The 24,876-nt window shown below is 38.3% G+C and overlaps 5 protein-coding genes across 6 annotated transcripts in view; all 5 read left to right on the top strand.

Annotated features, from left to right (window-relative positions):
• Positions 1–2,075, top strand: part of LOC106944608 (gastrula zinc finger protein XlCGF8.2DB-like) — a 7,020-nt gene extending 4,945 nt beyond the window's left edge. The window contains exon 2 of the mRNA XM_015027698.1: positions 278–2,075. Within this exon, the coding sequence (XP_014883184.1) occupies positions 379–1,527 (1,149 nt within the window). The 5' untranslated portion in view covers positions 278–378 and the 3' untranslated portion in view covers positions 1,528–2,075. The remainder of the gene's footprint in view (positions 1–277) is intronic.
• A 485-nt stretch (positions 2,076–2,560) lies between these two features.
• On the top strand, positions 2,561–8,663 carry LOC106944606 (zinc finger protein 248-like). Of its 2 annotated transcripts, none has more exons than XM_015027696.1 (3): positions 2,561–2,678; positions 5,646–5,852; positions 6,732–8,229. In XM_015027696.1, exons 2-3 carry the CDS (start codon positions 5,681–5,683, stop codon positions 7,709–7,711), a joined length of 1,152 nt encoding a protein of 383 aa, XP_014883182.1. In that variant the 5' UTR covers positions 2,561–2,678; positions 5,646–5,680; the 3' UTR covers positions 7,712–8,229. The 2 variants fall into 2 exon arrangements, with proteins under 2 accessions (XP_014883182.1, XP_014883183.1); XM_015027697.1 differs by lacking the exon at positions 2,561–2,678 and having other exon boundaries at positions 5,549–5,852; positions 6,732–7,733; positions 8,158–8,663.
• On the top strand, positions 2,672–5,272 carry LOC106944604 (zinc finger protein 543-like). The gene is made up of 2 exons (XM_015027693.1): positions 2,672–2,881; positions 3,517–5,272. The coding sequence occupies exons 1-2, from the start codon at positions 2,710–2,712 to the stop codon at positions 4,515–4,517; spliced, it is 1,173 nt and encodes a 390-aa protein (XP_014883179.1). The 5' UTR covers positions 2,672–2,709; the 3' UTR covers positions 4,518–5,272.
• Positions 8,664–10,583: 1,920 nt separating the features above from the next.
• On the top strand, positions 10,584–13,782 carry LOC106944601 (zinc finger protein 37-like). The gene is made up of 2 exons (XM_015027687.1): positions 10,584–10,886; positions 12,371–13,782. The coding sequence occupies exons 1-2, from the start codon at positions 10,685–10,687 to the stop codon at positions 13,507–13,509; spliced, it is 1,341 nt and encodes a 446-aa protein (XP_014883173.1). The 5' UTR covers positions 10,584–10,684; the 3' UTR covers positions 13,510–13,782.
• A 3,567-nt stretch (positions 13,783–17,349) lies between these two features.
• On the top strand, positions 17,350–21,713 carry LOC106944599 (zinc finger protein OZF-like). The gene is made up of 2 exons (XM_015027683.1): positions 17,350–17,724; positions 19,441–21,713. The coding sequence occupies exons 1-2, from the start codon at positions 17,721–17,723 to the stop codon at positions 20,961–20,963; spliced, it is 1,527 nt and encodes a 508-aa protein (XP_014883169.1). The 5' UTR covers positions 17,350–17,720; the 3' UTR covers positions 20,964–21,713.
• The last annotated feature ends 3,163 nt before the right edge of the window (positions 21,714–24,876 follow it).

The following is a 24,876-nucleotide window of genomic DNA, read 5'->3' as shown; positions in this document are numbered from 1 at the left end:
GAAAAATTAACAGCCAATCCAGGTGATCGGCAAAGATAAATATATTCATATAAATGCTATCCAGAAGAAAAATGACAGATGCATTTTATAATTATCAATAGTTCAAAAAATTAGTAGATTAATATTTTATAAAGGACTAAATATCAAAGATCTGTGTTTCTATAACACTAAAGAGGGTTAAATAACGTCCAAAACGTTTTAAATGCATAAAATTAGAAAAGTGAAGTGTTCTTTCTTGTAATAATATGTCATCACTTTTCTTTTGTTGCCTCTCCAGACATTTCACAGCTGTTCAATGAGCAGGAGAGTCATTTTAATTTGGACCAATGGGAATCAAAACCTCTAGGAGAGAACCAGGAAGATCCAGGACTTGAGCAGATGCATCAGAACCACTGTGATCTGGACCCACTCTTTGTAAAAAAGGAACAAGATGAACCAGAACTTCCACAGATACAGATTGAACCGTTTGAAATGAATCAAGAGACTGATACCTTCATAGAAAATCCTGACTATGACGAGAGAAACCTCAGACAAACTGTACCAAACTTCGACCAGCTCGTCGTCCAGTTCTCTTCTGACAATGTGAACCAAAACCAGGAAAGAAGTGACAATGAAGACTCCGGATCAAGTACAGATGCTAAACTGAGACAAATTAAAGGGCATCAGAAAATCAGAAGGAATTGTGACAACATAGACAAACCAAAAGTAGAGAAACAGATGAAGGAGAGTTTATGGGATGGTGAAGTTTCTCGTACAACAACTCCGACCAGTAAGAGGCCTTTCTTGTGTCCGACATGTGGAAAAGGCTTTAGCACTAGTGGAACTTTATCTCGACACAAAAAAATTCACTCAGGCCACAAACCTCATTCATGTATGACATGTGGAAAACGGTTCATTCAAAATTTTAATTTAATGCGTCACATGCGAACACACACGGATGAGAGACGGCTCTCAGGTAAGATCTGTGGAAAACGCTTCGGCAATAGTGGAAATTTATCCAAGCACACTAAAAGTCATGCGAGCTTTAAGTCTCATTTGTGTCCGACATGTGGAAAAGGCTTTAGCACTAGTGGAACTTTATCTCGACACAAAAAAATTCACTCAGGCAACAAACCTCATTCATGTACGACATGTGGAAAACAGTTCATTCGAAAAGTTCAGTTAATGCGTCACATGCCAACACACACAGATGAGAGACGGCTCTCCTGTGAGATCTGTGGATTATGCTTTGGCAATAGTGGAAATTTATCTAAGCACACTAAAAGTCACGCGAACCTTAAGTCTCATTTGTGTCCGGTGTGTGGAAAAACGTTTTCTGTAAGACGTCAATTAACGAGTCACATTCTAGTTCATACAGGTGAGAAGGCGTTCTCATGTGAAGTCTGTGGAAAACGCTTCAAAAGTCGTGGAAATTTATCTCGGCACAAAAAAAATCACTTAAGCCACAGGCCTTATTCATGTGCAACATGTGGAAGAGGATTTCTTCGAAACTATCAGTTAACCACTCACATAGAAACACACAAGTGAGAGGCAGTTCACATTAAGACCTGTGGAAAACCTTTCTGGCGATGTAGTAACTTACAATGTTTGTGGAAACATTGGAGCATTGAGGCGTCTCAGGCAGCACATTTTTGTCTGACAACATAGTCATATGCCTCAGGTCTGTTTGTGTTCAGTTGGTCACACTGGCTCTGAGCTGTTGTGTTGTTGCTTGAGTTGTGTTGAAAGGTTATAAAACTCCAATAGAAAAAACAAAACTGGATATTGTGACGTCTAACATTTTCATGTTTTGTACTGTACTTTAAACATTTCACTTAAAAGTTTTATACATGCAAAAAAGCTACCGCTTCTACCTTTATGGTTACTGTTTCTGAAGAGGACAACGTTCTGCCTGAAAGTAATATATCTGATGAAGATGATTGTCAGCCTTTGATGAACAGGACTGTGAGACCATCTGTGAGGAATTTGGGGTCCACTTCTGTTTGTCATGTCTCTAGTTAAAAGCTTGACAGTAATTTTCTACAGTTTGAAATGTAATTCAAGTATTCATTGCTAATAAAACTGGTTTGAGGACACTCTTGTTTCTTTGTTGTGAATATTGCTACAATGATCTGTTTAATAATTGTACAGGTATTAAACAGAATTGTACAAGTTTTTGTACAATTCTAAACATTTTCTACCATGAGGTTCAGAGACTCACTGCTCAGAAAAATGTAATCTCAAACACCCTCCATGAGGAAAATCTTATATTGATTATATTTGTATAATCGGGAGAGAAAATAGCTTTAGAATGTGTGCTTTATATTAATCTCAATCTTTGACCTTCATGTTGAGTAACTCATACAATTTATTCCAGTCCTGCTTCCTATCTTGGTTATTTTTGTGACACTCCCAGGTCATTGCTGGTCCCCATTTATCTCTCTTTAGAAACTTCCTGGATACAACCCTGCTCTGCAATCTTGAGAAGGCATTCAATATCTTCTCTTATTAGAAGAGAAGATATTACTTATTAAAAGACAGTTATAAATGTATTTTGTACATATTTACCATCGTTACCCACACTTCATTCCAATAGGTGGCGGTAATGAACCAAAACGTTGCTTCCCAGCCGCCACGAAGTCCAAGAAGAAGACTTTCTGCGTCTTTTAGCAGAGTTAGCTTTCCTCTATCGTGTCTTCCGGGTTGAATATTTGTGTTTCTGCAGCAACAATGTCTTCATCTACGTCTTTAAGAGAGCTTATCAGGGAGCGACTGACCGCAGCAGCTGAAGAAATATTCACAGAGTTTGATAAAACCATCGTCCAGTACGAGGAAGAGCTGGATCGTCAGCGGAGACTGCTGGAAATCTGCTGGAAACCCAGAATAGAGCTGCAGAGAATAGGTATGAACCACCAGAGGAACTGATGTTGCTTTACTGATCACAGACATACAGGTTGTCTTATTTGAACTTGTAAAGAAAAAAAATATATTTTAACTGGTTTAAAATAAGCACTGAAATCGGCCTTTATAAGACTGTCACAAATCACAAGGTTTGAGCAATTATTTTAGAGTAAAACGTCCAGCTCAGGTTTCAGGAGTCTAAATATTTTTCAAACCAGAGCAGACGTTTTTATTGTGTAGCTGCCCCAACACGTTAAAATCCATCCCTGATCAAAATAGGTGAATAATCTATGAATCAAATCCAAACTCACTACGCGTCTGACAAATGTAAGTTTTTCTTCAAGTATTTCTTCTGGTATTATGGGCAGAGCAGTCTAAAACCTGTTTCCAAACACGTTGAGACTTCGACAGTCAGAAGTATGTACATTTATAAAAATGCTTTTCAGAAGAGAAATGATTACAATTGTCAGTTCTAAACATTAGCAGATTCATCTTTTATAAAGGACCAAATATAAAACTGTAACACTAAAGAAGATTAAATAACGTCCAAAACATTTTAAATGCATAAATTAGAAATGTGAAGTGTTATTTCTTATAATCACATTTATCGTCACTTTTCTTTTGTTGCCTCTCCAGACATTTCACATCTGTTCAATGAGCAGGAGAGTCATTCTAATTTGGACCAAAAGGAAACAAAACCTCTAGGACAGAACCAGGAAGATCCAGGACTTGAGCAGATGCATCAGAACCCCTGTGATCTGGACCCACTCTTTGTAAAAAAGGAACAAGATGAACCAGAACTTCCACAGATACAGATTGAACCGTTTGAAATGAATCAAGAGACTGATACCTTCATAGAAAATCCTGACTATGACGAGAGAAACCTCAGACAAACTGTACCAAACTTCGACCAGCTCGTCGTCCAGTTCTCTTCTGACAATGTGAACCAAAACCAGGGAAGAAGCGACAATGAAGACTCCGGATCAAGTACAGATGCTAAACTGAGACAAATTAAAGGGCGTCAGAAAATCAGAGACATTGTAGACAAGCCAAAAGTAGAGAAACAGAAGAAAAGGCAGATGAAGGAGAATTTGTGGGATGGTGAAGTTTCTCACAAGACAACTCACACCGGTGAGAGGCCTTTCTTGTGCGTGACGTGTGGAAAAGGCTTTAGACATGCTGCAAATTTATCTCAGCACAAAAAAATTCACTCAGGGGACAAACCTCATTTATGTGTAACATGTGGAAAACGGTTTATTCAAAAAAATCAGTTATTGTGTCACATGCAAACACACACAGATCAGAGACCGTTTTCATGTAAGATCTGTGGAAAACGGTTTAAAAGTGGCACAAATTTATCTCGGCACGAAAAAATTCACTCAGGCCACAGGCCTCATTTGTGTGTGGTGTGTGGAAAAGCATTTATTCAAAAATCTCAATTGACCAGTCACATTCAAACTCACACAGGTGAGAAGGCTTTGTCATGTAAGATCTGTGGAAGACGCTTCAACAATAGTGGAAATTTATCTCGGCACAATAAAATTCACTCGGGCCACAAGCCTCACTTGTGTACGACATGTGGAAAAAGGTTCATTCAAAAAACTCAGTTAACTAGTCACATAAAAAGACACAAATGAGAGGTCGTTCTCATCAAGAACTGTGGAAAAACTTTCCCTGGGATGAAGTAATTTTCAGTGTTAAGACATAAGTCTGTAAGGCAGCTAAGATGGAAGAGTGTTGCGATCAGAAATCAGACAGAATCCAGAAATGGTAGAGCTCTGAATTTTTTCTTTATGCGAAAAAAATCCGAAAACTCCCCTCCCTCTCAAACAATGGATTTTCCCAGTGAGGCTTATTGAAAACACCAGGTCCTTGTCAGCACTGGTCATGGGCGCGCTTCCATGGCAACACGTAACCAGATGACCTCAAAGAGGAGAGAGAATGATTAAAACAAAATATTAAATAAAGCAAGTTACTTCCTCCAAACAAAAAATACATTTACCAGATAAATTAGAATACAGACGTACAAAAACAACACCTGTTAGGAAGGGGGTAAATCCCTCACAGAGTATCTCAAGCATTACATTTTTGTTCGACAACATACTTCCATGCCTCGGATTTGTCTCCGTTTAAGGGTGGATATTGTGACATCTAACATTTGCATATTTTACATTGTACTTATTGTAACAGTACAATAAGTATTACAATTATAATACATGGAACAATCCACTGCTTCTGCCTTTATGGTTACAGTTTCTGAAGAGGGCAGTGATCTGCTTGACAGTAATAAATCTGATGATGATGATTGTAGACCTTTGATGGACCTTGAGACCAGCTGTGAGAAACTTGAAATTGTATCCAAGTTATTGCTAATAAAAGTGGTTTGAAGTCACACTTGTCTTTATTTTAAATATTGGTACAGTGATCTGTTTTACCCCCATGCAGTCTGTCAGCAGCTGTCACAGCAGACACACAAAACAAAAAAATCCACTTATTCTTAAATAGGAGGGACCAACTAATATGTGGTTTTTTTACTTTTTTTCTTTTGCTTTTTCCTTTGTTTTGTTATTTTGTTTGTATTTCGTTCTAATTCATGTAAAGCATTTTGAATTGCCTTGTTGGTGAAAATGTGTTATATAAATAAAATCACTTTACCTTATCTTAAATGCATCCCTCCAGCAGGTGGCGATAATGAGTCAACAGGTTTCATTCTTGGTAACAGATTTTCTGTGTCTGTTAGCACAGTTAGCTTATTTCTACTGTGTCTTATGAGCTGAATATTTGAGTTTCCACACCAACAATGTCTTCATCTCAGTCTCTGAGAGACTTTATCAGGGAGCGACTGACCGCTGCTGCTGAAGAAATATTCACAGAGTTTGATAAAACCATCGTCGAGTACGAGGCCCAGCTGGATCGTCAGCGGAGACTGCTGGAAATCTGCTGGAAACCCCATATAGATCTACAGAGAATAGGTATGAACCATCAAAGCAAAGAAATACTGATCACAGAGATGCAGAACAGTCTGGTTTGAGGGACTTTATGGGTAAAATAATTAAAACAGTCTGATTAAATCAGTCTAGTCTAGTAAATTTTAATAACACGAGTGTTTCTGATAAAAATCTAAAGATATGACCCTTTTATTTTCAGAAAACAGAGGAGTCATATTTTCAGAAGTGTGTGAATGAGTTTAAAAGAATAAAATCAGTTTGAGTAAAAGCTTTGGGATTTTACCCTGGTCATTATGAGTTTATCCCCTGTAATGAGAACGGCTGAGGAGCCTTTCGTATGACCGCTGCTGAAATGAATGAATGAAACAAACTACTGAAATGAATCAGTAGTTTGTTTCTGTTGGCTCTTCTGACAGTTTACTAAAACATTTCCGTAATGCAGCTAAGATTGAGGAAGTATTATTTAATTGACCATTACCTTGATTTCAGTTATCAGATTCATAAATTAATGTTGTGACTAATAATTAAGTTAAAACAAATTCATGGATCAATGTTGTGACAAATAACAAAGGCCCATCAGAACTCACAATATATTTTTGAGTTATGTTGATATATTGATTGATAGTTGATGAAGAAGTGTCTCTTTTCTTCACTTTTCAAAAACAAAAGAAAGTGAACTTTTTTTGTTTTGTTTTGATCACTTTCTGGATCAGTCGACTGGCGTGATCAAATTATAGTAACTCAAAACAACCTGCTGATGATTGGTACTATTTATTGGAATCGTATGACCACTGCTTTCCAAAATATCTAGAGTTATATAAAAACGTGAAAATCACCTGTTTTTTTGTTTTTTTTTTCCTCATAACCATGTTAATCAGCATTTCTACCTGTTTGCTATTTTAGACCTCCCAGAGCATTTTGTCTGGAAGAAGGAGGAGGTTATTACTGACCAGCAGCTCTGCAACCAGGACAAGAACTCCAGTTTGGGCCAACAGGAACAGGATGAACCAGAATCTCCCCAGATAAAAGAGGAACCAGAACTAGCACAGATCAAAGAAGAGGAGGATGAATGTTGCATCAGTCTGGAGAAAGAGCAGCTTGAACTGAAGCAGGAGTTTGATATCATTATAGTGAGTCCTATTGATGAAGAAGGAGAGAACCGGGAACCAGATGTCTCTTTGTTGAGCCCAGAACCAAACTGGAACCAAGACACCGTCCAGATCTCTTCTGACCAGGAAAGAAGCCACCATGAAGAATCAGGATCAAGCAGAGCTAGAGAGGAAGAACTGAAGCAGAAAAAATGGTGTCAGAAAATCAGAGGTTACAGTGGCGATCTAGACAACCCAAAGGTTATAAGACAGAAGAAAGCACACCTGAATAACAATCTGTGTTCTTGTAAAGTTTGTGGTAAACTTTTTACTCGGAGCAATTTGACTAAGCATGTGAGAACACACACCGGTGAGAAGCCGTTTTCCTGCGTGACCTGTGGAAAAAAATTTGGTCAGAGGTATCATTTGACTGTTCATATGAGAACTCACACAGGCGAGAGGCCTTTCTCCTGTTTGACTTGTGGAAAAAGCTTTACCATGAGAATTGCGTTGACGCGTCACGTGAGAACTCACACTGGTGAAAAGCCTTTCTCGTGTGTGACCTGTGGAAAAAGCTTTGGCCAAAGAACTCATCTGACCGTTCATATGAGAACTCATACTGGCGAGAGGCCTTTCTCCTGTTTGACTTGTGGAAAAAGCTTCACCCTGCAGATTTCGCTGACCCGGCACATGAGAAGTCACACAGGAGAGAAGCCGCTGTTGTGTGTGATCTGTGGAAGAAGTTTCAGCGAACGAGGAAATTTATCCCGACACATGAGAACCCATGCGCGTTAGCTGTTTCAGTAAACACACCAAGGTGAGCAGGTGTAATATTGTAAATTTCATAATGCTCTTAAACTATGAGGGGAATATCAAAACAGCCAGAAAAGTTGGGCTCAGCTTTTCATCACTAAACAGTTCTCTTAAAAGGAAAGGTCTGTCTGTGAAGTGTAATGAATGTAAAACTATATTCATTATTAAGCAGGACATTAAATGCAGGTACATCTAAAACAAATCTAATAATGTGAAAAACATTTCAGAATGTGAAACTTATAAAGATTTGTTACACCTACAGTGAAATATTTTAAGCCTTTATTTGTTGAAATTTTGATGATTATAGCTTTTAGATCATGAAAACCCAGATGACAGTCTCTCAGTAAAGTAGAATATTGTGGAAAAGTTACATGTTGTAAACATTGTGTCACACAATAATCATCTAATTAACTGATTAATCTGAAAAGGTCACTGCTAAAGAAGCTGCTTGTCAATAGGGTGTTTTATTTAAGTGTATTTATGGAAAGTTGAGTGGGAGTAAAAAAGGGAGCAACAGGAATAATCACATCTTTGAGAGGCTAGTGAAACAAAATCCATTCAAGAATTTAGGGAAGCTTCATAAGAAGTGGACTGAGGCTTGAGTCACCAGTCACATGACCAGTGGTACCAAAAGCTGGTTAAATGACCACAATGTTCCTGTTCTGGATTGGCCAGCAAACTCCACAGACCTGAACCCCGTGGAAAATCTATGGACCGTTATCAGGAGAAAGATTACATGAAGGCAGCTACCAAAATAGTCTGGGCTTCGATTGCACCTGCACAGGGCCACAGACTGATTGCCTCTACTCAACTGCGCACTGATGCAGTAATTCATGCAAGAGGAGACCCGGCCACGAATTGACTGCATGAAAATGAACCTTGGTATTTCTGTTTAAGACATCCTCGTGTAAAAATTAAAATTTACTGAGCTATATAATTCTTTATTTTCCTTCTCCGTAAGCCACAGCCATCAAAATTGCAAGAAAGAAAGTCTTGAAATATTCCACTTTTTGTAATGAATTTATATAATAATGACTTTGGCATATTGAAATACCAGACTTTTTCCACACATTTTTAAAAATGTATTTGTATCTTGCCCACTTATTTCTGTGACATTGTTTACAGAAATGAGTGGGCATAGTTTGCATCTTACCTACAAAATTAAAATGTCTTACCTTGAGTGTAATTAATTTAAACGGACCCACCTATGCAATTGTAGCTAAATGTTGCCTGCTGCAGTTTTTTTTTTCTGTTTGTCAAAGTTGTAGAATAAAAATAGCAAAGTGAATATCGGCATAAGTAATGTTTCATATACAGCTTTGTAATTATGATGAATAGAAATTGATATTTTGTCTTAAAGAAAAATGTTTTCTCTCACTCATAGTCTTCAGAAGCTACTGTTTCTCCAACTATTATGCTGAAGTTCCTTTTTGTTCCTTCCTGTTTTGGATGGTTTGTAGTTTGACAGATTTATTAGCAATATTTTTCATACTTTGCTATTTTGTTATGGTGTGTAACCATAGCAACAGAATCTTAATTCGCAATGATCAATCATGCAATGAAGACTAGTTCTCAAAATAAACATTTCAAATTAAGATAAATAATCAGCGGTTGGAATTAAACTTTAACCTGGGAAACCTGGGAGTAGTGATGGACTCTGACCTGAACCTTCAGAGCCACATTAAGACAGTCACAAAGTCGGCCTTCTGTCACCTGAAGAACATCACCAGGATTAGAGGACTTATGTCTCGGCGCGATCTAGAGAAACTCATCCATGCGTTTATCTTTAGCCACATTGATTACTGCAACAGCGTCTTCACAAATCTGACTAATAAATCAATCAAACAGCTGCAGCTGATCCAGAACGCTGCTTGTGTTCTCACTAAAACCAGGAAGATAGAGCACATAACACCAGTATTAAAGTCCCGACACTGGCTCCCTGTAGCTCAAAGAATAGACTTTAAAATACTGTTAGTTTATAAATCACTGAACGGTTTAGCACCACAATACATTAAAGATCTGTTATTGCTGTACCAGCCATCTAGACCCCTCAGATCTTCTGGTTCTGCTCTGCATCCCCAGAACCAGAACCAAATGAGGAGAAGCAGCATTCAGTTTCTATGCACCACAAATTTGGAACAAACTTCCAGAAAACTGTAAAACAGCTGAAACACTGGGCGCCTTTAAATCTCAACTTAAAACCCACCTGTTTAGAGTTGCTATGGCTAAATTAGGATTAGAGTGCGGGTTTTGATGTCTTTGATGTTTTTAATGTTTTTATATTTACTTTTTATCTATTTATTAATTTATTTTCATTTATCTTCCTCACTGTTTACGTTTTAATGATTCGTGTAGGACGGCGTAGTCCTAGCGCAAAAATTACGTGTGACAGGCGAACGGTGCCTGGTGCTGCAAGGCACAAGACCTTGCCCTGTCCGGCGGCGGGGCCTGGATATCCCGTGTTAAACGGACGGCGGAGTCCGGCGACGACAGGCGCTTAAGTTCCGTGACAAAAAGTGTGATAACGACAGAAACGTAGGTGAATTTCCGAGACGTTAGAGTCCGAAAAATCTAGAGGTTGGAGTCCTTGTCAAACGGTGTTTTTAACTAAATTCCCAGAGGGTAGAGTCCCAGTTAAACGACGTTTAACTGAAGTCCTAAAAGGGGCGCGGGTTTTAATGTTTTTATCTTTTCTAATCTTTTTTGTTCTCTCAAAATCTCTTTCTTACTGTTTATTCAATGTCACATGCTGTTTTTATTTTATTTATGTAAAGCACTTTGAAATGCCTTGCTGCTGAAATGTGCTATACAAATAACATTTGATTGATTGATCGATTGATTAACATTTCTAGTTCTTTCCAGCAGGTGGCGATAATGAGTAAATGCGCTTCTTCCTAATATCCAGCACACAGCAAAGAAGAATTTTCGGCCTCTTAGCAGAGTTAGCTTTACAATATGTCTACTGATGCCTCTGCAGCAACAATGTCTTTATCCCAGTCTCTGAGAGACTTCATCAAGGAGCGACTGACCGCTGCTGCTGAAGAAATATTCACGGAGTTTGATAAAACCATCGTCCAGTACGAGGAACAGCTGGATCTCCAACGTAAACTGCTTGATGTCAGCTGGAAACCTCAAGTAACCCTGCAGAGAATAAGAGGTGCTGCTGTTGTTCTATTGATCTTAGACGTGCAAAGAAGTATAGTAGGGGAGATCTTAACGTTAAAATGATTATTTCAGAAGCTAAATGAAAAACGAAGCTGAAAGGAATCTGAATTTCAGGTTAATGACAAGATCGAGGTGATCATTTTATGGTGGTGGGGGCTTGGTGTTATTTCGTCCTTTTGCACTTCGTGTTTTTGTTTTCTGGGCGAAAGATAAAATATTGCGGTATTTTTGCACACTGTCTGCGTTCACGTTAGAAATTAAAACATACCAATGAGTCCTCTGTTAACATGTTAATATAACCTAAAATATTTAATGATATATTAATTTCTAATACACTGAACCGTCTTAGCAATTGACTTTTTAGTTCTTGCTTTCTGATTTAATTTACGAGTTCAACTGCTATAGTTATTACTCTAAAAGTTGTACTTATATTTATTGCAAAATCTATACCCCTCAGTCACTAAGTTTATACTGTTGTTCAAAGAAAGTTGTTTTTTGCAGAATAATTCTTGTTAGCATAAGAAATGCATAATCTCCAAGACTCACTCAAATAAATGTTTATATTTGATGAGACATTTTTAAAATTGTAGTCTTATTAAAATGGTAAGATCAATATGTGCCACTATTGTTTTGAAGGAAAAATCCTTGTTATCACAGATTGATTTCACTTTACCTCAATTTCATGTCTGTTTATCCTGTGTTCTGTTCTTATTGACATAAGCAGTACAATATTTCTCAAAATTGTTCAAAATGTGCCATCAAAACTATGCACAATTTCATAATTGAACCTTATGGACTCCTGTCAATTATGAAGCTCAATATAGTCTTGATTTTATGAAGAGAAAACTGTTGATGAAGTCAATTTCCACTATGTGTCACTTAAAATATTAATTTGTGTTTGCTGTGAAATTTCTTAGTTAAAGTAGGGGTGCGTCAATTGTAGTTTTCTGGCCGATCTTTTGTCTGAAATGTTGCTAAACATAGCAAGAAAGTCGCTGAGTTGGCAACTGTTAACTGTAAATGTGTAGACATGACATAGTATGTGGCCTAGTCTGTCAGTCAGGCTGCTCTCATGGAGGGAGACCTTAACTAAGGGACCTTAACTTTTAGACGCGTCTCTGCTCAAACACACCTGGATCAAATAAACTGCTCGTTTCCAGCCTATTGCAGAGAGGAATGAATGCTGGTGAGGGAATTCAGACCAGAGGTGAATCTAAAAGTTGCAGGATGGTAGCCCTCGAGGACTGGAGTTGGTGACCCCTGCTTTACACCCATGGGTCAATTCTTTTTAAAAACATCTTTAATTGAATGCAGTTTATAGAACTATTATTTTGTAGCTCTTGTTTTTATTTGATCTTATACCCATTCAATCTGCAACGCTGTAACAGTTGAGGTTGTTAATAAAAAAAACTTTGAGGTAATAAAAGTGCTGTTATATTTGCATTATTAAACATTTTTATCCTTTTTCTTGTTTAGATGTTGAACAGCAGGAGGTACGGGAAGAGAAGGGAGTTCATCTTAACCAGGGTTTCTGCAACACGGGGAGATGCATAAGTTTGGACCAAGAGGAAGCAGGATTTCCACAGATAAAAGACAAACAGAAGGAACTACCTCTCCGGCAGAAAGAGAATCGGGAAGATCCAGAATCTCTACAGATAAAGGATGAACATGAGGAGATAGAATCTGTACAGATAAAGGATGAACATGAAGAGACAGAATCTACACAGATAAAGGATGAACACGACAAACTCTGCATTAGTCTGGAGGAAGAGCTTGAAATCAAACAGGAGACGGATGCCTTTGTTATAACTCCTTCTTACGAAAGAGATAATGGGGAACCAGATCCAAGCAGCAACCGGCTTCAAGAGAACCAATACGACGAAATAATTGATCGTGAAAACTCTGAGTCAAATGGAGATAAAGAACTGAAACAAGATATAAGGTGTCAAAAAACTGGAGGTAGGCGTGACAACGTAGACAACAAAAAAGTAAAAAAACAGAAGAATAAAGACACAAATGAGAATCTGTGCTCTTGTAATGTTTGTGATAAAGTTTTAGCCCGAAGTTATTTGTCTGAACACATGAGAATTCACACAGGTGAGAAGCTTTTCTTGTGCACGGTCTGTGGAAAAAGTTTTCGGCAACAAAATCATTTGACTGTACACATGAGAACTCACACCGGGGAGAAGCCTTTCCCCTGTGTGATTTGTGGAAAAAGCTTTACCCTGCAAATGGTCTTGACGAAACATATAAGGACTCACACAGGTGAGAAGCCGTTCTCCTGTCTAACTTGTGGAAAAAGTTTCAGGCATAGTGGGACATTATCTCAGCACACGAGAATCCACACGGGGGAGAAGCCTTTCCCATGCTCAACCTGTGGAAAACGTTTTAGTGACAAGAGAAATTTATCTCGACACATCAGAACTCACACAGACGAGAGGCCTTTCTCGTGTCCGACTTGTGGAAAAAACTTTCGTCAAGGAGGTCATTTGACTGTGCATATGAGAACTCATGCAGTCAAAAAGTTGTACTTATGTGAAATCTGTGGTGCTTGTTTCACTCAGAGCATTGACTTGACGGATCACATGAAAACTCACAAAGGTAAAAAGGTGTAATCTTGTAGTATTCTCAAACGGTGATGAGATTTGTGGACTGATGTCTTCAAAACATCTGCATGTTTGTTTGACCTTCATGTGGGTGAAGGTCTGACATTTGCTGACGTGTCGACATATTTCATATTTGTACATAATGGATCATGGCAGAAGTTGACTAACACACGGTTCTGGGAACTTTCTAGATATGAACATTTAGCTCAGTCCATTTGTACAATCATATGTCTTGTTTAAAAGCAGTTGGGTCACAAATCAACAAAGATGAGCCCCTCTCCATGTTGCCTCTGGTTATTTTGTAAAACTCCGAATCATGCCAGAAAGATTTCAATTTTTTTTAATCCGCCCAGTTGCACCATTTTTGTGAAAGATGCAACTCTAACCTTAGACAGAACAAGTTGGTAACACTTTATTTGAAGGGGGGTGAATAAGACTGTCATGACACTGTCATAAACATGACATAACACCTGTCATGAACATGAATAAGCCTTCATGAATATTTATGACTGTTGTCATAAAGCGTAATTCGGTAAATTATGACACTTTTAATACAAGGTTGAACTGTTTACTGTTTAAACTTTACCTTTAATAACATAAAGTTACCTAATTTTTAAAATGCAATCAGTAATACTTTTATAACAAATTTATATCAGTAATGATTTCTTGGTTAATGTCAAGTTGTCATAACAAAGACATTTTGAATAATGTCAACTTTGTATTAAAAGTGTCATAATTTACCGAATGAAGCTTTATGACAACAGTCATAAATATTCATGAAGGCTTATTCATGTTCATGACAGGTGATATGTCATGTTAATGAAAGTGTCATGACAGTCTTATTTACCCCTCTTCAAATAAAGTGTTACCAACAAGTTAAATGTTTTGCACACATTTTTGTTGGCTGTGGAATCTCCTACAAACATTGCCGGTGTACTTTATCTCTGACCAAACAAAAAAAAACACTTATGCCTCTATCAAAGGTGTGATGGAGAAATTTTGTGGAAAAACTCATGCCGTGATATACCTTGAAATCAGTTACTCCTGTTGCCTATTCTCTTCTGCCCTGAGTAGGCTACTACTTTCTTATTTTATAAGGATTTTTTTGGCTGTGCTGTCCTATGATAGTAAGTTTGTTGTGGTAGAGGGGCAAGACATACAGCAAAGGTCAACAGGCCAGGAATTGAACCTATGACAGCCACGTTGAGGACTGAGGCCTCCATACGCCTTTGCTTGCTGTACTTTACTAAGTAAATTGTTATATATAGCATATATAATTTGTAAATAGTTTTTCTATAACTGTTATATATTGCCCTGTCTTTAAAGAGACTTTAAATTCACTGTCTCCTGACTTTACCCTGTACATATTATTTACAGTATATACAGTATGTCTCAGGATAATGGATAACATATGATTTCATTGTTGCATTGGGTCTTTGAGTAAAGAGATGATTTATCGGGCTTTCAGGCCAAATCCACCTCTAAATAAGCACTTGCACAGATGGTCACGCTGAAATCAAAAGGCGTTTCTTAAAGAACTGTGTCTGTCAGACGACTCTGGGAGGAAGAAGGATGAATCCAATGTGTAGGATGATCTCATTAATCTGATAACAAGAGGGAACAGTTTGTCTCCAAAGCATAATGTGTGTAAAACTTGCTGTGAATTTACAAAAAGTAAAAAAAAATAAAAATCCTAAACTATGACCATATGTTCACTTAGTTAGAGCCTGTAGTTCTTCCCAATACACCAACAAATTAATAAAGAAAAATGTACGAACAAGTTTACATACTGGCCTTTTATCAGAATCTCCAAGCCAAAAGGCTTATTTGGAGCTCTAATCTGATCTTTTTATGAGTTTTTGATATTGTGACTCTCATGCATGGTATAAACTAAACCTGAGTGATTTACTCCTGACATTGCTTGGCAATTTTTCAACAAGTGTCACAATATGAATGTTAGATCTGTGGGAGAAACTAAGAGTTAACAAATTTATTATTTCATAACTGTTTCCCTTCCTATCTTCTTAATTTTATTTTATTTTTTTACTAATGGCTCATAATAAAAGATAATATGTTTTACTTGCAGTGTCCTGCTCAGTTAGTTTCTATCAGTTGCTTGAATAGCCAGTTTAGTTGATATCCAATAAATGCACTTTATGTAAAATAAAGATGTTTACACTGTGTTTTGTGAAAATAAATGGAAGTTTTCATTGTTGGTGTATTCTTTTTAAATTTCTTTAAGAAATAAAGGCAAAGTAGTTTTTCCTGCATTCATCTGCTCGGTGTTTTGCACCACAGGTCCTCCATTATTTTTCCAACAATACTTTAATCTCTCAATCTAGTTGACTTTTTGTGTTCCAGCTATGCTGGAACACAAAAACTGAGCAGCTTTGCATATCTGTCATAAAGTGTTTGAAAGTATAGAAAACTTTATATAAAGTCATGTAAATTTTTAAAAAACACCAAAATTATAAGAACAGGATGTCTGTACAGATGTATCCTCAGTCATGGTCTGTGTGCTCCAAAAATGTAATACTCAACACATTTCATGTCCGTTCATGATTTTTTTTTCTTCATCCAGTAACTTGAAGAAAGATGTACCTGGATACAGCCACAAATGTGGAAATGGAAAAATCAACAAGAATTAGGTGTGTGTCTGTATAAACATCAACACTGAAAAGGTGTGCCATGTATTTGTATTCAGTCCTCTTTACTCTGATTCCATAAAATAAAATCCAGTGCAACCCTTTTTACCCAAATGTCATCTTTGGAGTAAATAGAGTCCACCTGTATGTTGATGTCTATATACATACAACTGTTCTGTGAATATTAAACAGCATCATGAAGACCAAGACCACCAGCAACAGCCAGGTCAGAGGTCAAACTGCAGAGAAACTTAAAGTAGATTTTGGTTATCAGACAAATTCCCAGAAACTGAAAATCTCTCTGAATAATATTAAATTCAAAAATAAAGAGTATGGCACATCTAAAAACATGATTACTCTACGACAGTTTTTTTTTTATTACTCTGAGAAGCTGTGAAGACACCCATGGTGCCTCTGGAGGAACCGCAGAGATTAACAGCTAATATGTTGAACCTTGCCTACATGGAAGACTGACCAGAAAAAAACATTGTTGAAAAAGAAGTGCTGTTTGTGGTGTGCCACAACCCATCCAATGGACAAAACAAACTTGGAAAAGAATGTGCTCTTATAAAAAAGAAACAAATTACATTTATACATATACATAAATGTAATTTGTTTCTTTATATATGTATATAAATAGTATATGTATATATGTTTGTGTGTAATCTGTATGATGGCATATACGCAAACACACACACACACACACGCACACACACACACACACACACACACACACACACACACACACACACAAGAAACTGTGGAGTATTCCAATACAACATTTCTTAGATTCATCCTTAGATTACTATCATTATTTAGAGACTGCGGAGTACTCACTTTTAAGGTAAGGTAAGGTAATTTTATTTATATAGCACATTTTCAGCAACAAGGCAATTCAAAGGAATTAGTTTAGTCAATCTTTAGCTTATTTTTTTCTTTAGAAACTGTAGTCACTATTTAGATGCAGAGACCAGAAGCCCAGAGTTTATTTATTTATTTAGAGTGATTTTTACCTTGTTTCTGTTTCAGAGGCTCAGATGGGTTGTTTTTACAATAGATGCAGAACAGATAGCAAGCACACGTATCTTCTTTCACTAAATACACTTTTACTTTTTTTCCCCCCTTCTCTCTCTCTTTGTGTTATTTTCCCCACTAGGTGTCAATACTGAGTGAGAAACGTATGTTACTAACCTTCATTAAACCAAGAAGAAGCCTTTTTTTGTTTGTTTGTTTGTTTTGTATGGTTAGCAGTGGTAGCTTTGCTATGTTGTGTGAGCTGAATATGGCTTTGTTCAGACCACCTTCGGAGTTAGCCTGAGACATTTGTACCTGCGTTAGCATGGCGGACTGAACGCCGTCCGTCGTGGGACTCACTAAGGGATCATACAGTGACCCAATGTGACTCCATCCAAACAGGAGAGTTACCTGGACTGGGTTCTCCGTGAAAAATAACATAAAGCGATTGAACAGTTCTATAAATACAATATGTTTTTTAGCTAGTAGGTTGAGTTGTTGGAATCGGTCCCAGTGAAGTTCTCTCTGGATTTTTCTGATCAGGCGAAATCACGGGGCTGAATGGGTAAGTAATTTTCAATCCACTTTCGTGTCTTCGTTTGTATCGTTCTTAGAGCCGAGTGAAACAGCTGCAGTCAACGGGTTGTAGAATGACTCATACAAAGCAAACATTTCTTTATTAAGTAATAAAGCTGTCAATTTTACGCAATATGTAAATTTAGGCGACGCTTGTGTTGTGTTGATTTGCATTTTCCTGTTAGTTGTAGGAGGGCTGATCTCTGCGCTATTGTTACGGATTAACGTGCTGTCTTGTTAGACAAGTGTACGCCGACCATAATAAACTTTGTTTGACTTTGCTGTATGACATCCTGACTTGTTACCTGTCAGATCATAGTTTGTTTGTTTTTTCTAGCTAAATTTTAAATTCGGGCATGTATTTATTAAAGAAATTCATCAGAGGAATAAAAAAAAAAAAAAAAACAGCTGGAAGACGCCAGGGTAAATTAACATTCTGATCAAAACAGTGGACTCAGATCACACACTGTGTATCACTAAGTGCCTTTAAAGTGCATTGAAATGTGGATATACACATAAAAAGAAAAACAAAACATATTTTAATCGTCCAAGTAAAGTTCAGATTGAGACATCACTTTGCATATATGCAAAGAACAATAGCACAGGAAAACGTCTTGTTAAATGAGCTATGGCCTCTTGATCTGGGCTTTCATGTAGATCTGATGACTGAATTAAATGAGCCTATCTCTGAAATGCAGTGCAATGACAACCATGTTGCTCAGATGATAAAATGCAGTCTTTACCTCTTTTACACCCAAAAGAGAGCACAGGTCAAACTACATGCCCAATTTCTTTACCTTTTCCTTTTTGTAGTTTATAACAATAATCAATTGCTCAAATGAGTGATGAATTGTAAAATTTTTGTGATCCGGTTGATTAAAAAAATAATGCCCGCATCTGGACCTTTTTCCAGTCAGAAGAGGGTGCCACTCGTCCTTCTTAAGCAGAGCCAGTTGATTCAGAAATAAAGATGGCGGTGCCATCACTGGACAGCAAAGTGAAACGGTCCAAAAAGAGTCCGGTGTGAGATGCAAAATCCACTTTATGTGATTCTGTTTAGAAATGTAAACACTCGACAAGCTCCTTAAGTTTCACCTTAATACCGCTCATTCAGTCGTGCTGCATGGTGAAGCAGTGTCAACTTCTCAACCATACACAGCTGCTTAGAGGGGCACTTCAACAAAAAGGTAGTTGAATAGGAAGCAAGACTGTGCACAATATCACTCTCACTACTGATTGACTGTCCTGACAGAAGAGAGTTACTGTCCACTTCTTTGACATTGAATGGACAGTAAACTCTGTGGTTCTGAACATCTCTCTTTCATGAGGAATCGTGTCATATTTTATTCTTTTCATCTTTTATTTTTTCTATTTAGCAACTTTTTTGTTTATTCAGACAGTATTTGATAACTGATGCAAAAATCATTAAAAATATAATGATGTACTTCTTTTTTAAAATTCAGCATTGAATGAAAAATGTAGCATTTCATGTCATGGAAAAAACGGTCACTTATCAATTAATTGTTAGTCGATTGGTAAGATCAATCAACTTTAGATTGTCATTAATTGACAACTTGCATCTCTAATTTGAAGGCTTGTATTTTCTAATGTATCTTTAGTTGCATGAAATCACAAAAGTGAGTTTTTAATTCTTTATGCTGTTATTAACTAATTAGCCTGTTTTCTTTTCCTTTTGCCCGTTTAGAGCTCCCACAGCATTGTGTCTCAAAGAAAGTGGAGGTTCTCACTGACCAAACGTGGATTCAGGAGAAAAACTCCAGTTTGGGTCAAAAAGATGCTCAATGGATGAAGGACGACCAGGATGAATTTGAACAAGTGCAGATAAAGGTTGAACAGGAGGAACCAGAACAAGTGCGGGTAATGGATGATCAGGATGAAGGAGAACCTCCACAGATAAATTGTGAAAAGAAAGTACTACAAGTTCTTTTAATAAGTGAGAATGAGGAAGAACCAGAACTTCTCCTAGTTAAAAAGGAAATGGAGGAATCAGAACTTCCACAGATAAAGGATGAACAGGAGGAACTCTGTCTCAATCTTGAGAAAGAACAGCTTAAACTAAAGCAGGAGACTGATTCCATCCCAGTAGCTCCTACGTATACGAAAAGGGAACATAGGCAACCAGAAGTAAACCGGGTCCAACTGCATATCCAAAACCAGGAAAAGAAAGATTACACAGACCCAGGATCAAGTAGTGTGAGTAGTGAGTGTCAGGAAATCCGAGATGACGATGACAACCCAGGCGGATCAAGTGTAAAAAAACACAAGAACGAGAATTTTTCTTCCTGCAAACTTTGTGGTAAAGTCTTAAGCCGTAATTATTTAAATGAACACATGAGAATTCACACAGGTGAGAAACCGTTCTCATGTTTGACCTGTGGAAAGAAATTTGTTAAAAAAAGTAATTTAATAGTTCATTTCAGAACCCATTCAGGTGAGAAACTTTTCACATGTTTGACCTGTGGAAAGAGTTTCGGCTCAAGTGGAAATTTATTTCGGCACTTGAAAACTCACTCAGGACAGAAGCTTTTCCCGTGTATTACCTGTGGGAAAAGTTTTAGAGAAAGAGAAACTTTATCGCATCACATGCGGATTCACACAGGTGAGAAGCCCTTCTCATGTATTACCTGTGGAAAAAGTTTCAGGTTGAGAGGAAGTCTATTTCGACACTTAAAAACTCACACGGGTCAGAAGCTTTTCTCTTGTGTCACCTGTGGAAAAAATTTTAGAGAAAGACAAACACTATCTCAGCACATGAAAACTCACACAGGTGAGAAGCCTTTCTCGTGTACGACTTGTGGAAAATGTTTCAGGCAAAAAGAAACTTTATCTCGGCATATGAGAACTCATACTGGTGAGAAGCCTTTCTCGTGTTTGATCTGTGGAGAAAGTTTTAGGCAAAAAGGAGCTTTATCGGGGCACATGAGAATTCACACAGGTGAGAAGCCTTTCTCATGCGTCATCTGTGGACAAAGCTTTACCCAAAAAGAAACTTTATCTCGACACATGAGAACTCACACGGGTGAGAAACCTTTCCCATGTGGGATCTGTGGAGAAAGTTTTAGGCAACGAGCAGCTTTATCTCGGCATATCAGAACTCACACAGGCGAGAAACCGTTCTCCTGTGTGACATGTGGAAAAAGCTTCAGCCTGAAAGGAGGTTTGTCTCGGCACTTAAAAACTCACTCAGGTGAGAAAAAGCCTATCTGATGTTTGAACTCTGTCTAGGCGGTGTTTTAAATCTGCTCAATGAGCACACTTTCCAGTCACAAATAGTTTGTGCTTACAAATCAAACTGCATAGTTGTGAATTATGATGGAGTATTAAGGCCAGACTAACATTTTTTTTTCCTATGAGAAGTCATAATAATGTGACAATGAAGTCACAATATAAATTATATAGGAATTGTAAAGTTAAGAGAAAAAAAGCTCATACAGTGTAATCAAACTCTGTAGAAGCAAGAACATGCGGTTCTTTCTGCAAAATCATTATACCTGTATGTATTATAAATATTTTGCTTTTGATTCTGGTGTGGCAAAAGATTTAGTGTTTCTTTTGTAAAACCAATACTAAAGTAAAACTTCACAAGTTGCTAATTTTAACTAGATTACTACTTTCCCCCTAATTTTAAAACATTATAATCTTAGTATTATGTTATTGTCTTATTACATCTCTATTCTTATTACAGCAGTTTTGTTCTTGTAAGCGTTTACTTTTAATATATGACTTTTTTCATATTTTTATTTTATTTTCATAACTTAGAAAAAATATTAGTCTGGCTCTAATACTCCATGGTAGTGCATTAAATTTTATAACCCAAAATGAAAGGGTTGAACATTTATGCTTTGTTCATATGTCGATGGAAACGTGTGTAAGTAAAATATCTGTGTTATATAAATTTTGGACTTTTAAGTTAAAATGTGTAGTTTTAAATAAATCTTGCCACTATGTAAACCAAAATGTCTTAATTTATTTTTATTTTATCATTCTACATTTGTATATAAGAATTTGAGTAAAAAAAAAAAAGATTTGTACTGCAGAAAAACTGTAAAATTATGTAAAATAATTACATGTTCCATTTTTTTGCAAAAGTCTTTTTACAACTAAAACAGTGTTGAACTGCTCTCAAGTTCCCATGAGATTGAATCTGCTAGTATAAATGTAGATCAATATTTTCTACATTCTTTCAGTTGATTGGTTAATCCAATCAGATTACAGAAGGGACAAAGGAGATCGGAAGTCATGACTCCACGCTAAAACTGTTTTGATTGTATAATTCTTCTCCTTCGCTCCAAATATCCAGTTTTTACTCCTGCAGTTAGTTTGAAGTTGTACATGTCAGATTTGAAGTATATATTTCAGCTCCAATAATGTCATTTCACAAATTATAAATGGCTGAATTAATTTTTGAATTGAATGTCAACATATTTATCAATAGCATCACCAAAGTATTATACATTTTCACCTTTATTCATGAATATCAGGCATGAATTAAACAACAATAAAATCACTTAGATACCACCTGCTTTCACTAACCCTTGTATGTGGTGTGTGTGTGTGTCTCTGAGGTTTCTCTTTTACCGTTGGAAGAATGCTTAAATCAATTGTTATTGTTACAATCATACATCACAGGACTCTTGCACTTGCATTGCATATGGCATCCCTCCTCCTCCGTGCTTTATGTTTGCTCAGTTGAACTCAGGAGTGCTGAGTCACATGACAACAAAGGCAAATAAATGACATGTTGAGAAATAGACTACCATTTATCAGTGTTGGACAAGTTACTTTGAAATAGTTTTTAGTAACAAATAGCAAATGACTTCCCAAAAAAGTAATCCAGGTGCTTTACTAATTTAGCTTTACTAAATGTAATTACTTATTTTCAAAAGTAATTAGTTACTTAATTACTTGGTTACTTTTCAAAAATCACTGCACAACCTGAGTATGCTGTAAACCAATACATTTCACTCTATACTCTTTCTGCATATTGGATCATATAAAATTTTATCAAATGAAAGTGCCTCATTTTAAAACTTGATTTGTTGCTCTTTTAACTTTGTACACATTACATCTCTAAAAATTGGATGAAAACACTTTCTGAGTTGAAGATGTCAGATATTTAAATCTATTCTCACTATATTTTAAGGAAATCAAGTCTGCCTTCTGTTAAAGCTGAGGTATGTAAGTTTTATAAATATCCATCCATCCATCCATCCATTTTCTTCCGCTTATCCGGGGTCGGGTCGTGGGGGCAGCAGCTTCAGAAGGGAGGCCCAGACTTCCCTCTCCCCAGCCACTTCTTCCAGCTCCTCCGGCGGAACCCCAAGGCGTTCCTAGGCCAGCTGAGAGACATAGTCCTTCCAGGGTGTCCTGGTTCTTCCCCGGGGCCACCTTCCGGTGGGATATGCCCGGAACACCTCACCAGGGAGGCGTCCAGGAGGCATCCTGACCAGATGCCCAAGCCACCTCAACTGGCTCCTCTCGACGTGGAGGAGCAGCGGCTCTGAGTCCCTCCCGGATGACCGAGCTTCTCACCCTATCTCTAAAGGAGAGCCCAGCCACCCTGCGGAGGAAACCCATTTCGGCCGCTTGTATCCGGGACCTCGTTCTTTTGATCATGACCCAAAGCTCATGACCATAGATGAGGGGGGGAACGTAGATCGACCGGTAAATCGAGAGCTTCGCTTTTTGACTCAGCTCTCTCTTCACTACGAAGGACCGGTACAGCGCCCGCTTCACAGCGTATTCTGCACCAATCCACCTGTCAATCTCCCGCTCCCTTCTTCCCTCATTCATGAACAAGATCCCCAGATACTTAAACTCCTCCACTTGGGGCAGGACGACCCCCCTGACCCGGAGAAGGCACTCTACCCTTTTCCGGCTCAAGACCTTGGCCTTGGATTTGGAGGCACTGAGCCTCATCCCGGCCGCTTCACACTCGGCCGCGAACCGCTCCAGTGAGAGCCGCAGATCACGTTCCGATGAAGCCAATAGAACCACATCATCCGCAAAAAGCAGAGATGCGATCCTAAGGCCACCAAAACGGATCCCCTCAACACCTCGGCTGCGCCTAGAAATTCTGTCCATGAAGGTAATGAACAGAATCGGTGACAAAGGGCAGCCTTGGCGGAGTCCAACTCTCACCGGAAACGAGCCCGACTTACTGCCGGCAATGCGGACCAGACTCTGACACCGGTCGTACAGGGACCTGACAGCCCGTATATAAGGGCCCGGTACCCCATACTCCCGGAGAACCCCCCACAAGGACCCCCTGGGGACACGATCCAACGCCTTCTCCAAGTCCACAAAACACATGTAGACCGGTTGGGTGAACTCCCAGAACCCTCCAGGACCCTGCTGAGGGTGTAGAGCTGGTCCAGTGTTCCACGACCAGGACGAAAAACCACACTGCTCTTCCTGAATCCGAGGTTCGACTATCCGACGGACCCTCCTCTCCAGGACCCCTGAATAGACCTTACCAGTTAGGCTTAAGAGTGTGACCCCCCTGTAATTGGAGCACACCCTCCGGTCCCCCTTTTCAAACAGGGGGACCACCACCCCAGCTTGCCAATCCAGGGGAACTGCCCCCGATGTCCATGCCATATTGCAGAGTCGCGTGAGCCAACACAACCCTACAACATCCAGAGCCTTAAGGAACTCCAGGTGGATCTCATCCACCCCTAGGGCCCTGCCACCGAGGAGCTTTTTGACCACCTTGGCGACCTCGTTCCCAGAAATTGGAGAGCCCAACCTAGAGTCCCCAGGCTCAGCTTCCTCAACAGAAGGCATGTTGATGGGATTGAGGAGGTCTTCGAAGTATTCTGCCCACCGGCCCACAACGTCCCTAGTTGAGGTCAGCAGCACACCATCCCCACTATAAACAGTGTTGGTGCTGCACCGCTTCCCCCTCCTGAGACGCCGGATGGTGGCCCAGAATCGCCTCAAAGCCGTGCAGAAGTGTTTCTCCATGGCCTCTCCGAATATATATATATTCGGAGAGGCCATGGAGAAACATGGCCTCTCCGTGTTTCTCCATATATATATATATATATATATATATATATATATATATATATATTTTTTTTTTTTTATTTTTTTTTTAAATATGTAAATTGGGGTGGGT

This window comes from Poecilia latipinna, unplaced genomic scaffold (assembly GCF_001443285.1).
Source record: "Poecilia latipinna isolate Pla-1442-1.1 unplaced genomic scaffold, P_latipinna-1.0 Scaffold104, whole genome shotgun sequence".
Classification (NCBI taxonomy): domain Eukaryota; kingdom Metazoa; phylum Chordata; class Actinopteri; order Cyprinodontiformes; family Poeciliidae; genus Poecilia; species Poecilia latipinna.
This window is presented reverse-complemented; position numbering and strand designations above follow the sequence as displayed.

Coding starts and splice junctions, on each gene's coding strand:
- LOC106944604 (XM_015027693.1), top strand. CDS start 2,710: ATGTCTTCATCTACGTCTTTAAGAGAGCTTATCAGGGAGCGACTGACC. Junction 2,882..3,516: donor AATAGAGCTGCAGAGAATAG/GTATGAACCACC, acceptor TTGCCTCTCCAG/ACATTTCACATCTGTTCAAT.
- LOC106944601 (XM_015027687.1), top strand. CDS start 10,685: ATGTCTACTGATGCCTCTGCAGCAACAATGTCTTTATCCCAGTCTCTG. Junction 10,887..12,370: donor AACCCTGCAGAGAATAAGAG/GTGCTGCTGTTG, acceptor TTTCTTGTTTAG/ATGTTGAACAGCAGGAGGTA.
- LOC106944606 (XM_015027697.1), top strand. CDS start 5,681: ATGTCTTCATCTCAGTCTCTGAGAGACTTTATCAGGGAGCGACTGACC. Junction 5,853..6,731: donor TATAGATCTACAGAGAATAG/GTATGAACCATC, acceptor TTGCTATTTTAG/ACCTCCCAGAGCATTTTGTC.